Below are 12792 nucleotides of genomic sequence, written 5' to 3'. Positions count from 1 at the left end.
AAGTCAAATTTCAGCTCTCAAAAAATGGAAGAGTTGTCGTGAAGAAGACCGTTGACTTGTGTTCGGACAATAGTTCGGATCTTTCGACAATTTTGAAGACTTTTGGGTTTGCGCATTCGTGCCCTTCACCGGAGGTAAGTGAAATTTCATAAGAAAATTCGATTTTTGTTGAAAAAAATTATTTTTAGGGCTCGAAATGTGTGAATGGAGAACGTGCGATTAATATTTCGAACAGAAAAACCATGTTCATATCCATGCTGAGTGGCGGCGCAACCCTTAAATTCGACATTGATCATGGAAATGGACAAAAATCTTGTTACAACATCGATATAGCTGTGATGAAAACGACCTAAAATGAGTCAAAATTGAATTTTATGAGTTAAAATTTAGTAAAAAAGTTGAAATTATAACAAAAAATGAAATTTTTAGCATCGTAGATGAGTTTGGAGGTAACTTATCATTGCATCCGGGAGTGTCACACAACTCACAAAGGGTCCCATTCAAGCATTTGTTCCTAAAATATTCACGGAGATCGGAAAAACAGCCTCTATGAACGGTAGAATTGCCATCTCGAAGTGTATAGCAGTATCTTTCATCGAAAGTTTGAATTTCCTTTGGGCATTCTTCCGTTTCGAGTCCTTTTCCGAGGATACATTTCTCATCGGAGTACGAATCACAAACAATACAACGTTGTTTAATGACATTTTCTCGATTACATCCCGAAAAATCACATTTTTTGCATGAAAAATCGTTGCATGGCTCATCTAAAGTGTCTAAAAGACATCCTCGTGTCACAATTCCTTCGTTAGAAACTGAAGTGAAACAATTTTCCGTCTCTCCAAACTCGATTTGTTTGACACATTGCTCAGCTTTTGTCGAATTATGACCCCAAACACACTCGTCCTTGATATTTTTCGCGTCTCCCGTGCATTTAATGCAAAATAATTGAGGTTTCGTGTGTTTTGGTGCTCGATTACATCCTTCGAAGGAACATTTTTGACAAAATTTATCATCGCATGATGGGGAATTAGCATCTGACATGCATCCACGTGATATTTTTTTCGTCATTTGATCCATTTTTGTGTAACATTCCTCTTTATTGCCTCGATAATTTCTGCAATAATGCAACGGAGGCAAATTATTGTTGGAAAAGGCACATCTTTCATCATTTTTCTCGTCACATTGGAAACATTTGACACGAGAACGGGGCACGGGCGAGATATTGCAGTTGTTTGGATCACAAATTGTTAAAAAATCATCATCACGAGAGACGTTTAATTGAGAAAGACATCCTCGTTGTGTTCCAAAATTCGATTTTCCGCCGATTTTGGAGAAACCTAAAAGAAAATTTAATTAAAATGTGAAAAAAATATTTAAAAAAATTATTTACATTGATCCAAGTACTCGTCACATGTAACAGAAGGTAATTTATCGACATTTTCAAGCGTTGCGCAGTTTGGTTCGTCAGTCGAATCGCATTCAATGCACTTCTGATAAGTCACTAAAACAAAAAATCATTAAAAAAATTAATTTTTTGGTATAAAACTCACCTACATTTGTCGTTACATTTCCTTGTTTGACAAATTTTACAATTTTTATCGTTTTTCGTGCATTTTTCCTTCAAATTTTCGTTTTTAATTGTATGTAAACACCCTCGAACTGCATTTTTCTCTCCATTAATTTCATTTTCTTGCAACACACATGCAAGATTTTCCTCCTGAGAGTCACTTATGCAATACACATATTCCTTTTTTGTGCCGTCACACTCAGAATCTAAGCGAGAATCGCATTTTTGGCATTCCAATCCGCGATAAATTTTAGAATTGCAGTTGAAAGTCGTACAAATGTGACAATTTTCCTTCGCAGCGTCACATTTTTCGATGTTTTTGTCTTTTTTCAGGCATCCACGTTCGATTGATTCGGGCCCGACAATCGTAAAACATTTATCTGGCTCACGCCCAAGCAAGGTAGCTTCACATTTTTTTGCTTCTTGATTCTCGTAACACAAAAAGGGAACGTACCATGATCCAGGCTCCGATTTGTCGCATTGAACACAGGCAAAAGTATCGTCGTAAGATGGTTGATTGTTTATCGAGCTATGAACACAAAATTCGGAAAATGTTGAATTTTTGAGGCAAAAGTCGATTCCGGGGGAGTTTTTGTCTGATAAGCATCCGCGATATGTTAAAGTTTTATCTAAAAAAAATTTTTGAAATTTAAAATTTTTGAAAAATTTTGGAATTTTTTACTTACTTATGACCATCGTGTAACATTGATCGTTTTTGTCGTAATTTACGCAAGGAATTAATTTATGTTCTTCTTCGCGAATTCTCACACATCTTCTGCCCTCACATTGATAACAATGCTTACGATCGGATGGGAATAACTCAAAATTACAAAAGTCACTTTGACATTCAAGGATTTCTGTTATTTCAGGATTTTCGGGCTTGCAACCTCTGAAAGTTATTTCTTCATCTATAAAAAAAATTAATTATTTTATTTGTTAATTATTTTAAATTTTAATATTTTTTTTTTAATTTTTTTTTTAAAAAATTAAAAAATTTTTAAAAAAATTAAATTTCAAAAATTAAAAAAAAATTAAATTAAAAAATTTAATTTCAAAAATTAAAAAAAAAAATTAATTAAAAAAAATTAAATTTAAACACATTTTTTATTTTTTATAATTATTTTTTTTTTATTTTTTTTTATTTATAATTTTTTTTTATATTTTTTAAAAATATTTTTTAAAAGTTTTTATTAAATTATTTTACTTAATTATTTAAAAAATTTTTTTTTAAATTTAAATTTAAATTAAATTAAAATTTAATTTAATTTTTTTTTTATTTTTTCAAAAATATTTTTTTAATATTTAATTTATTTTATTTCATACTTTTCATTATACATATATTTTTTTTTAAAATAATTCTATCAGTATTTTTGCAAAACAATATAAACAAATTAACTGATACTTTTGACATTTTTTTCATAAGCTTATCCGTCAAATTGAAATTTTTTAAAAAGAATTTTTAGTTCCTTTGTGAAATTTTAAGTTTCGAGAAAAATCGTTTACCTATCCAACTCGCACAAGATTGCACAGTCTCATCACATTTCTCATAGCTCCATGACGGAATGTGTTCTATGTCAGCAATGGCACATCCTGGGTCATTGTCCGATCGACACTTGTAACATTGGAGTGAAAAGATGTCGCAAAAGTGTAGGAGAAACGTTGCGACAAAGATAATTTTATTCATCGTTCTTTTGTTTGCACAGCTCTATTGAATGACACAATGATACTGCGGTGGTCTCGCATTTCGATTTAATCAGCAAAAAAAGTGTTTAAAGCCATATCTGACAGAGATAAAGAATGATTAGTTCGAAGTTATTATCAAATTATTTTTTGCTTTGGGAAGGAAACAGGGGTGGTCAATCTGCAATTTTAGCTAAGTATCGTCAATCAATTCTTCCGCGTATTTAATGGAGTTTTAACGATCAAACTGATTTGCTCGGATTAATTCCATTAGAATTATTGGTTTTTTGTCTTGCCTCACCTTTACGGCTGTTAGCTCGCTTAATATTCGTCTCTAAAAAGCCATAACTTATCGAGCATTTGACACAAGAAATTATTTATTCCAAGTCGAAATGAGTCAAAAACTGGATCTCTTTGATATATTTCTAAAAGTTAGACAGAACATAAAACAAACGAAGAAGAAGAAGATGAGGAATGAAGAATGCGAAACACACCGCTGAATTGTGTTTTGTTCGAAATCGAAAGTATATCAGACATGATCTAGTTTTTTATCACAAAAAATAAACATTTTTAAAATAATAAAAAATCAAATTTGAATAAAAAATTCAAAAATTAAATGATGGTATTTGGAATTTTGTACATTTTCGAAGAATTTTCGGATGTAGATGTTTTTTTACACAGGTAGGATTTTGAGGAAAAAAAATTAGGATTTGAGAAAGGTTTTCAATTTCATGTCTGGGCGTTACTCTGAGAAGAAAATTAACAGGAGATGCTAAAAGTGATCGTCTTAAGATGAAATGTCTTTGTGAACACATTACATTCATTCTTTTTATTCAACTTTGAGTTAAACGTCATCAATAGTTTTTTTTTCATTTCGCAAATTGAAAAAATTTTGCAATTTTCTTTTTCCTCGAAAGTTCCGGAAATTCTAAGCAATTCTTCCATGAAGGTATCATCTCCTTTGTTTGAATTTCCATCATTAATTTCAATTATGTCATCTTCCAGAATATTTTTCCGTCATTTTGTTGCGATTTCTCAGCTGCATTTTAATAGGTGTTCTTTGTAGGCTCATTTTAATAAATTCGTTAGACAAAATGTTTAGCTTTGTTTTTGAATTTAGAATGGAGTTAATAACTTATTAAAAGTGCTTAAATTTATTTTTTAAATTAAATTTTCATTAGCTGAAAAAATTTAACTATATTCCTTTCAACGCCTACTTATTCTTTCCTTTAACCATTGAATTTTTCTATTTAGGGTAATTATGTAAATTTCTTATCGCTTCTGTCTTCTGATATGAATTGAAAATTGGACTTCCTGATTTGTTATCCGATAGTTTTTATAATACAGTTCTTCGTTCAGTTGACTCAGTTCATCGTCTTAAGTTTCATCTTATTTGTTCTTTCAATTAGTAAAATTCAGATTTTTGATATCTAAAGTTTCATCTGTCTGTTGCAGTTTTTGTATTATATAGCTTTGCAGTTGTCAACCTAAAAATAAAAAAAAATATTAAAAATCAAGATATTATCAAGTAAAAGTAGAATTCTTAACAGTTCAACTTATGAGAATGAACTCTGCACCAAAGACAAGTTTATTTTTTATAAGTTTTAATTAAAAATCTATTAAGTCAAAATCTAGTTTGTTCTTATTAAAATAAAAAATGCCTGAAAAGTGATAAGAAAGCTATAAATCCTTCGATGATTCTCAAAAGTTTTCTTTTTATTGTGAGAACAGCGCGTTTTGACAAAACCAAATAATAAAAATCTCAGAGCCAAAATTTATTTTAGGCAATCAATAAACATAAAAAAAGCTCTGAAAATAAAAATAGCAATAAAATATCCGAAAGTATTCTGAATATTAAGTAGAAGATGATCTAGTTTTGACGCATGATACTCAATAGTATTATTAAATAACGATAAGAAGATGTCACACACAATCGTAGGAGTAAAGACTTGTTTTCGATAGTCGAATAGAATGTATAAGATTTCATTTGATTTATTTACATTTTTTTTAATGTGTGTGATGCGTGACAACTTCTGCCAAATTATGTAATAAATCTAAAACAGATATAGAAGGTCGTTTTTAACATCTTTTTTTGTTGGTAATTGATACGAATTCCTTCCTTATGACTTTGAAGCTTTTTTAGTGCTAATGCCCTTTTAGTATTAAGTCCGTTAATGAAGAAGATCTTGAGAAGATCTCAAAAGATCAAATGTGAGAAATCAATATCGACTTAAAGTAATAATAACACGTGTGCCAGAATGTCTGAGCTTACAATGGTAACTGTTTCAAACTGATTTGAATTTGTCAAAGGTGTGTCTAAACACATTCTGTTGAGTATTTGCTCTATTAAACGTTGATATTTGTTCGATCGAACAATTAAGGAAATGAGACATGTCATGGATGACTTTCAATCATAGTCTCGAATTCTTTTCCTCAATCTTCCAACACAAGTTTTTTTTTTAGAAAATGACGATAAAAAATTCTTGTTCTCGCCATAAAAACTCATCTAATTTTGAATATGCGCGCAAAACTGTTAGTTTTCAAACAGGTGTTGAAAATAAGAGTTGAAACCAGATTTTGGTAGAAAATTGATGACACTATATAAAGTAGAGCAAAGGATAGAATATCTTTCAGTTATAGTCTCGGATCTTAAACTGAACGGTTGAATTTCGAGAAAATAAAAAAGGAATAAAAACCGAAAAAATGGTGAGTGGGTGCTCGAATAAAAGAAACTTAGTGCCAAAAATGGATTATAAGTCTTTGATTAAAAATGGATAAAAAGGAATTAATTTATATTGGATAATAATATATATGGAATATTTGTTTGAAAGACTGCAAAAAAATATAATAAATGAATAAAAAATCAATATTCAAAAAAAAACTTTTAAAAAATTATTGTGATAGTGATCAGATCTCAAGGCTGATAAAAATTAAAAAATTTTAATTTAAAAAAAATCTTAAGTGAAAAAAAAATTAATTTATGATTTTTCCATATTTTAATTCAGAAATGGTTAGTAATAAGTAGCTGCATTTTAGCAGCGATTCTATCAACGAATGCTGATGTGAGTCACATTATCGGAAAAGGATATGACTATCCCGTTCCCGCTACTCGTTTGGATATTCCAAAGCCCGCTCCAAAAGCACCTGTCCCAACTTATATGTAATTTTGTGAAAAATAATTCTTGGAATTTGGCTACTTACATTTTGTAAAATTTTTAGTCCTCCTGTACAGACGACAACAACAACAAAGAAGCCCGTTCCTCCTCCTCCTCCCCCGCCAAAGGTTAAAGAAGTAAAAGAAGGTTATGATTATCCAGTCCCAGAGGTTCGCTTGAATATTCCAAAACCAACGCCAAAAGCTCCTGTTCCAACTTACATGTAAGTTTATGATTTAGTTTTGGTTTTTTATTTCGTATTAGGCCGATACAAATATCAAAAATGTTTTCGATTTTATGATCCTTCAAAAAATTTGGAAATATTAGAAAAAAGTAAATTTTTTTAGAATTTACATATTTTTTTTGAAAATTTTTAATAATCGACATTTAATATTTATTTTCCAAATTTCTCAATAAAGTAATCGAAAAAATTTCAACTGTTCTTTTAACCTTGTAAAATGATTTATGAAAATTTTTTTATATTTATTTATTTTTTTTAATATTTAACATTTTTTTTATATTCAACAATAACATTTTTAGTCCCCCTGTAACGACAAAAGCTACGACGACAACAAAGAAGCCTACTCCTGTACCAAGATCTAATCCTCCTCCTCCGCCGCCAAAGGTTAAAGAAGAAAAGGAAGGTTATGATTATCCTGTCCCTGCTGTTCGTTTGGATATTCCAACGCCAAAAGCTCCTGTTCCAACTTACATGTAAGTTTATGGTTTATTTTTGGTTTTTTAACCAACGCCAAAAGCTCCTGTTCCAACTTACATGTAATTTTAAGAAAAAAAAAATAATTAAAAATTTTCAACTTTAACAATCTCATTTTCAGTCCCCCTGTAACGACAAAAGCTACGACGACAACAAAGAAGCCTACTCCTGTACCAAGATCTAATCCTCCTCCTCCGCCGCCAAAGGTTAAAGAAGAAAAAGAAGGTTATGACTATCCCGTTCCCGCTACTCGTTTGGATATTCCAAAACCGACTCCAAAAGCTCCTGTTCCAACTTACATGTAATTTAAAAAAAAAGTCAATTGAGAATTTTCAATTTAATATTCAAATTTTCAGTCCTCCTGTAACTACAAAAGCTACAACAACTACAAAGAAGCCTGTCCCTGTAACAAGAGCTAATGTTCCTCCTCCGCCAAAGGTTAAAGAAGACAAGAAGGAAGGTTATGATTATCCAGTCCCAGCTGTTCGTTTAGATGTTCCAAAACCAACTCCAAAAGCCCCTGTCCCTACTTACATGTAAGTTTATGATATATTTCTGTTTACTTATTTCATATTAGGTCGATACAAAAATCGAAATCGTTTTCTATTTCATAATATACTTTCAATCATTACGAAATGTTAAAAGTTAAAAAATTGCTTTTCTTCAGAATTTGTAAGGATTTTACTAACCTAATTTTTTAATTTAAATTATTTCAAGTGTTGTTTTAACCTAAGCTTTAAAAGATTTATGAAGATTAAACTTTTTTAACATTTATAATTTTTTTCAAATTAAACATTCAAATTTTCAGTCCTCCTGTAACTACAAAAGCTACAACAACTACAAAGAAGCCTGTCCCTGTAACAAGAGCTAATCCTCCTCCGCCGCCAAAGGTTAAAGAAGACAAGAAGGAAGGTTATGATTATCCAGTCCCAGAGGTTCGCTTGAATATTCCAAAACCAACGCCAAAGGCTCCTGTTCCAACTTACATGTAAGTTTTATAAAAGCTTTCAATAAGTATTTTATCTAATAAGAATATATTTACTTACAGTCCCCCTGTAACAACAAAAGCAACGACAACTACGCCTAAACCAACTCCAAAGAAGATTGAAAGCACATATCTTCCTCCAACAACTGCCGCGTAAGTGTTTCAATTATTTATATACTTCCGATATTTCAATATTCTTAAATTTCATACCAATATTTGTTTACGTTGTTTCTTATGCTTAACTATCAATTATCACTTATAACTTAAAGACCTGTAACAACAAAGAAGCCTGCTCCTCCCCCTGCAGTTGTAAGAAAAACTGAGGTTGAAAAACCAAAGCCTACATATTTACCTCCTAAAGTAGAGACTCCAAAGTAAGAACAAATTCAAGATATACTCTCGAATCAATAACTGACTTTTGGTTGTTTTTAGACCTACAACTAAAAAGCCCGTTCCTCCTTCTCCAGCAGTAAGAAAAGTTGATGTTTCTAAACCAGTTTCTACTTATCTCCCTCCTAAAAAAGTTGAACCAACAAAGTAAGAATCAATTCGAATCTCTTGAGAAAAAGAAAATCTTATTTTTGGTCTCTTTTAGACCCGTAACAACTAAAAGACCTGCTCCTCCTCCAGCTGTTAGAAAAGCTGTTGAAAAACCAAAGCCTACATATTTACCTCCTAAAGTTGAGACCCCAAAGTAAGAACAATTTTAAGGCATACTATCAAATAAATAACTGACTTTTGGTTGTTTTAGACCTACAACTAAAAAGCCCGTTCCTCCTACTCCAGCAGTAAGAAAGGTTGATGTTTCTAAACCAGTTTCTACTTATCTCCCTCCTAAAAAAGTTGAACCAACAAAGTAAGAAACGTTTAATGTATCACAAAGTTACATAAATTGATTTTTGGTCTCTTTTAGACCCGTAACAACTAAAAAGCCAGCTCCTCCTCCTGCAGTTGTACGAAAAACTGAGGTTGAAAAACCAAAGCCTACATATTTACCTCCTAAAGTTGAGACCCCAAAGTAAGAACATTTTAAAGATATACTCTCGAATCAATAACTGACTTATGGTTGTTTTTAGACCTACAACTAAAAAGCCCGTTCCTCCTCCTTCTCCCGCTGTAAGAAAAACTGAGGTTAAAAAGCCTGAACCTACATATTTGCCCCCTAAAAAGGCTGAACCAACTAAGTAAGAAATATTTCGAATCTCTTGAGAAAAAGAAAATCTAAACTTTGGTCAATTTTAGACCCGTAACAACTAAAAGGCCTGCTCCTCCTCCAGCTGTTAGAAAAAATGTAGAAAAACCAAAGCCTACATATTTACCTCCTAAAGTCGAAACACCAAAGTAAGAAAAATTTAAAGATATACTCTCGAATCAATAACTAACATTTGGTTGTTTTTAGACCTACAACTAAAAAGCCCGTTCCTCCTTCTCCAGCAGTAAGAAAGGTTGATATTCCTAAACCAGTTTCTACTTATCTCCCTCCTAAAAAAGTTGAACCAACAAAGTAAGAAATATTTCGAATCTCTTGAGAAAAAGAAAATCTAAACCTTGGTCAATTTTAGACCCGTAACAACTAAAAGGCCTGCTCCTCCTCCAGCTGTTAGAAAAGATGTTGAAAAACCAAAGCCTACATATTTACCTCCTAAAGTCGAAACACCAAAGTAAGAAAAATTTAAAGATATACTCTCGAATCAATAACTGACTTTTGGTTGTTTTTAGACCTACAACTAAAAAGCCCGTTCCTCCTTCTCCAGCAGTAAGAAAGGTTGATATTCCTAAACCAGTTTCTACTTATCTCCCTCCTAAAGAAACAACGTAAGAACTTATCATTCTCCATATTAAAAGGCTAATCCGATAAGCAAAAATATTTCACTTTTAATCTAATCTTTCAAAATTTCAAATGATAAAATTTCACAAAATTTAAAATTATTTTTTTTACATCCTGCTTAAAAGATAAAAATCATTAAGAGATTTTTGTAATTTTAGAAAAATTTTTATAAAAAAGTGAGACATTTTTCATAATTGCATTAGCCTACCTTTTATCAAATTTCTCAAAATTAATTTTTTTTTCAGTACCCCAAAACCCACCACGCCCAAGCCAACAACGCCCAAACCTGTTGCTAAATCTGCAACTTTGACAAAAGACGGATACGAATATCCCGTTCCCGATATTCCATTTAACTTTTAAGGAAATAAGCTGAAAAACCTTCACACGATACCTGTTTTTCATTGAGATCTTCTGCGAGGATTTCAAATGAATTTATTTCTCCTGTATTTTTCTTTTTTTTTAGAAAACCACGGTAGATTTATTTATAAAATAAATATTTTTTTCTTTGAATGTGTTTATGAATTTGTTGTCCTTAATGTCTAAAAAATATCAGTCAGATGGTTTCCATACAACGGAAAACATTTTTCTATTAATTTCGCTGAGGATAATTTTAGCTAACTCTTGTTTCTCGATTGGAATTCTAAAAAAAATTTTTTTTTAAATTTTTAATTTCATAAAAAAATGAAGAAACTTACTTTTCCAACATATCTCGACCTTCTTCTTCTTCCTTTTTAGCACGTCTTCGTTTTGCTCGTGCTTCTGTCGTTTCTTTTACTTTTGTCGTCTCTTCTTTGCCTTTTCTGTTGCAAAATATGTTTTTACCCTGAAAGTACAAAAAAATTCTTAATAAATTTTGTTTTTCAAAAAAATCATGAAACTCACTCTCGTCACCCGTTCCTTCTTCTTTTTCTTCTCAAACTCTTGACTATCATAGTAATTCGGTTTCTTCGCAATTCGAACTCTTCCTGTGCGTCTCTGTTCTGCCACAGCCTTCGTTTCTCCCTTTTTCTGAACTCCGCTGCTGCTCGTACTCGGAGTTGTTGTGACCGAGCTTCGTGTTTGTCGGGCAAAAGCAAATCCACATTCGCCGCATATTCGACTCGCAACTGCAACGCCAGCTTCGCATTTTGGACAACTTTTCGAAAGGGTTCTGAGACGTCTCATCTTTTAAATTAAGAGATTCTTTTGCTTTTTGTTTTTGTTTATTTAGTGATGTTGATAGCAAATCGCCATTTGCTAATTCAAAAATGGGGTAAATTCATATGCTCAAACGGCTTGAGTCGATTTACAAACCGCTCATCACTTTCATTCGTCTCAAAATCGAAAATTGGAGGATCGAAAACGAAAGGTTCAAAAAAAGGTTCATGTCTCTGATAAAATTCGTTTAATCAACACTCAATTGCCGAAAAGTCCCAATCATCATAGCATCTTCGTTGGTTTTTTGTCGAGCTCCTTCAGGTCTTTTGCTTTCGTCAGTTCCATATTGTTCGTCTTCTTTAAAGTAATTTTCGTAACTTTTAAATTTTTCTTCCCACACGTTCATTAGTTCATCAATGCATGGCGCCTCGCCTCCATATTCCTTTGGCAAAATACTTTTCGGCACAAATTTATACAACTTTTCCAAATTGCTTCCATGAACTTCAATCTGTAACGAAGACTCTTTGAATCGATGTCTATTTCTCGCGTTCATGAGATTCTTGAACATGTTAAGCATCGTTCCGAGTCCCGGAGGCAAATTCAAAAAATGAAAAGCTCTTTGGCGCACGGGAAGAGCATCTTGTGTCACAAAAATCAGTTTCTCAATCAGCTTTGGCGTAAATTGCGCCATTTGTGATGCTTTAAGGCCTTTCAGGTCGATAATGTTGACCTTATAAAGGAAAAGTAGAATGAAAGGTAATTCAACTCAATAAATACAAAGAAACCTTACAAGACCGGATACAACGAAATTGTCATCCTCCAATAGCATTATCGCGTACATCATAACTGCCATTTGGAAAATTTCCGTGATGTGAGTTGTTTCGGGGTTATAATGACCTGCTCGGATAATCACGACTCTCGGAGCTACGGGATGCTCTGTTTCGGGAAGCGGAATGGAAATTCCTTGTTTTAGTACTTCAAGTATTTTTGGGTTGCAATATTTGTCTTTTGGATAAATTTCGGGAGCTACGAAGCGACTTGAGTAATAATTGTCGAGCTTTTCTTTCGTACGTTCGATACTGAATTTACTTCCTCGCAGAAATCCAATCAGGAATTGGTCGTCAGTTCGAGCATTGATGTATCCACATTTTTGGAGCCAATCTTTGAGAACAACTAAGTCACTTTGAATTCGATCAGAGGTTTCGTTAAGCTCTGACATTGCCTTTAACTTTAGATTTGTCGATAACGGTCTTATCGATGCCATTTTGCAGTAGTGCGAGGAATGCGACTTGACAAGGTGACGAACGACAAAAGACTGAGACATAAATAAATAAACAATATTGTCGATATCGTCACGTGTTCTTTAAATACATCGAACCCTGATTGATAATAATAATGAATAGTGTTGTTACGCTTCTATGCACTTGCGTGTTTAACTTAATGAATTGAAAAATTAAAATTAAATAATTAAAATTAAAAAATTAAAATAATTAAATTAAAATTAATAAATTAAAATTAAATTTAAAATTAAAATTAAAATTAAAATTAAAATTAAAATTAAAATTAAAATTAAAATTAAAAAAATTAAAATTAAAATTAATAAATTAAAATTAATTAATAAATTAAAATAAATAAATTTAAATTAAAATAAATTAAAATGAAAATTATTAAAATTAATTAAAATTAAAATAAAATAAAATTTAAAAATAAATTTAAAATTAAAAT

The 12792-nt window shown here is 31.5% G+C and overlaps 4 protein-coding genes across 4 annotated transcripts; 1 reads left to right on the top strand and 3 right to left on the bottom strand.

Moving 5' to 3' along the window:
- Positions 1 to 484: 484 nt before the first annotated feature.
- On the bottom strand, positions 485 to 3251 carry LOC134832732 (uncharacterized). The gene is made up of 6 exons (XM_063846862.1): positions 3071 to 3251; positions 2254 to 2475; positions 1555 to 2196; positions 1391 to 1501; positions 556 to 1337; positions 485 to 514 (listed from the first exon to the last, which is right to left on the bottom strand). Exons 1-6 carry the CDS (start codon positions 3249 to 3251, stop codon positions 485 to 487), a joined length of 1968 nt encoding a protein of 655 aa, XP_063702932.1.
- A 2254-nt stretch (positions 3252 to 5505) lies between these two features.
- Positions 5506 to 10290, top strand: LOC134832729 (uncharacterized). The gene is made up of 19 exons (XM_063846857.1): positions 5506 to 5523; positions 6253 to 6407; positions 6467 to 6625; positions 6943 to 7116; positions 7239 to 7418; positions 7474 to 7653; positions 7926 to 8105; positions 8166 to 8255; positions 8372 to 8476; positions 8535 to 8639; positions 8698 to 8796; positions 8854 to 8958; positions 9016 to 9120; positions 9179 to 9286; positions 9345 to 9443; positions 9502 to 9606; positions 9665 to 9763; positions 9822 to 9917; positions 10176 to 10290. Exons 1-19 carry the CDS (start codon positions 5506 to 5508, stop codon positions 10288 to 10290), a joined length of 2277 nt encoding a protein of 758 aa, XP_063702927.1.
- Positions 10291 to 10352: 62 nt separating this feature from the next.
- On the bottom strand, positions 10353 to 11135 carry LOC134830584 (uncharacterized). The gene is made up of 3 exons (XM_063844119.1): positions 10813 to 11135; positions 10626 to 10753; positions 10353 to 10570 (listed from the first exon to the last, which is right to left on the bottom strand). Exons 1-3 carry the CDS (start codon positions 11092 to 11094, stop codon positions 10480 to 10482), a joined length of 501 nt encoding a protein of 166 aa, XP_063700189.1. The 5' UTR covers positions 11095 to 11135; the 3' UTR covers positions 10353 to 10479.
- Positions 11131 to 12363, bottom strand: LOC134830583 (alpha-tocopherol transfer protein-like). Its single transcript, XM_063844118.1, has 2 exons — positions 11858 to 12363; positions 11131 to 11797 (listed from the first exon to the last, which is right to left on the bottom strand). The coding sequence occupies exons 1-2, from the start codon at positions 12329 to 12331 to the stop codon at positions 11315 to 11317; spliced, it is 957 nt and encodes a 318-aa protein (XP_063700188.1). The 5' UTR covers positions 12332 to 12363; the 3' UTR covers positions 11131 to 11314.
- Positions 12364 to 12792: the final 429 nt, after the last annotated feature.

The sequence above is a fragment of the Culicoides brevitarsis genome, chromosome 2, assembly GCF_036172545.1.
Source record: "Culicoides brevitarsis isolate CSIRO-B50_1 chromosome 2, AGI_CSIRO_Cbre_v1, whole genome shotgun sequence".
Classification (NCBI taxonomy): Eukaryota; Metazoa; Arthropoda; class Insecta; order Diptera; family Ceratopogonidae; genus Culicoides; species Culicoides brevitarsis.
Note: the sequence above shows the minus strand (reverse complement) of the source record. Positions and strands in the feature narration are given on the sequence as shown.

What these genes read in the sequence shown, in the direction of transcription:
- LOC134832732 (XM_063846862.1), bottom strand. Translation starts at nt 3,251, where the DNA reads ATGAATAAAATTATCTTTGTCGCAACGTTTCTCCTACACTTTTGCGAC. An exon ending in ATCTTGTGCGAGTTGGATAG is followed by an intron (nt 2,476 to 3,070) that starts GTAAACGATTTT and finishes TTTTTTTTATAG; the next exon opens with ATGAAGAAATAACTTTCAGA. An exon ending in TGACGAGTACTTGGATCAAT is followed by an intron (nt 1,338 to 1,390) that starts GTAAATAATTTT and finishes ATTTTCTTTTAG; the next exon opens with GTTTCTCCAAAATCGGCGGA.
- LOC134830584 (XM_063844119.1), bottom strand. Translation starts at nt 11,094, where the DNA reads ATGAGACGTCTCAGAACCCTTTCGAAAAGTTGTCCAAAATGCGAAGCT. An exon ending in AGAAGGAACGGGTGACGAGA is followed by an intron (nt 10,754 to 10,812) that starts GTGAGTTTCATG and finishes TTGTACTTTCAG; the next exon opens with GGTAAAAACATATTTTGCAA. An exon ending in GGTCGAGATATGTTGGAAAA is followed by an intron (nt 10,571 to 10,625) that starts GTAAGTTTCTTC and finishes AATTTTTTTTAG; the next exon opens with AATTCCAATCGAGAAACAAG.
- LOC134830583 (XM_063844118.1), bottom strand. Translation starts at nt 12,331, where the DNA reads ATGGCATCGATAAGACCGTTATCGACAAATCTAAAGTTAAAGGCAATG. An exon ending in ATTTCGTTGTATCCGGTCTT is followed by an intron (nt 11,798 to 11,857) that starts GTAAGGTTTCTT and finishes TTCCTTTATAAG; the next exon opens with GTCAACATTATCGACCTGAA.
- LOC134832729 (XM_063846857.1), top strand. An exon ending in GCCCCTGTCCCTACTTACAT is followed by an intron (nt 7,654 to 7,925) that starts GTAAGTTTATGA and finishes TCAAATTTTCAG; the next exon opens with TCCTCCTGTAACTACAAAAG. An exon ending in AAAAAAGTTGAACCAACAAA is followed by an intron (nt 9,607 to 9,664) that starts GTAAGAAATATT and finishes GGTCAATTTTAG; the next exon opens with ACCCGTAACAACTAAAAGGC.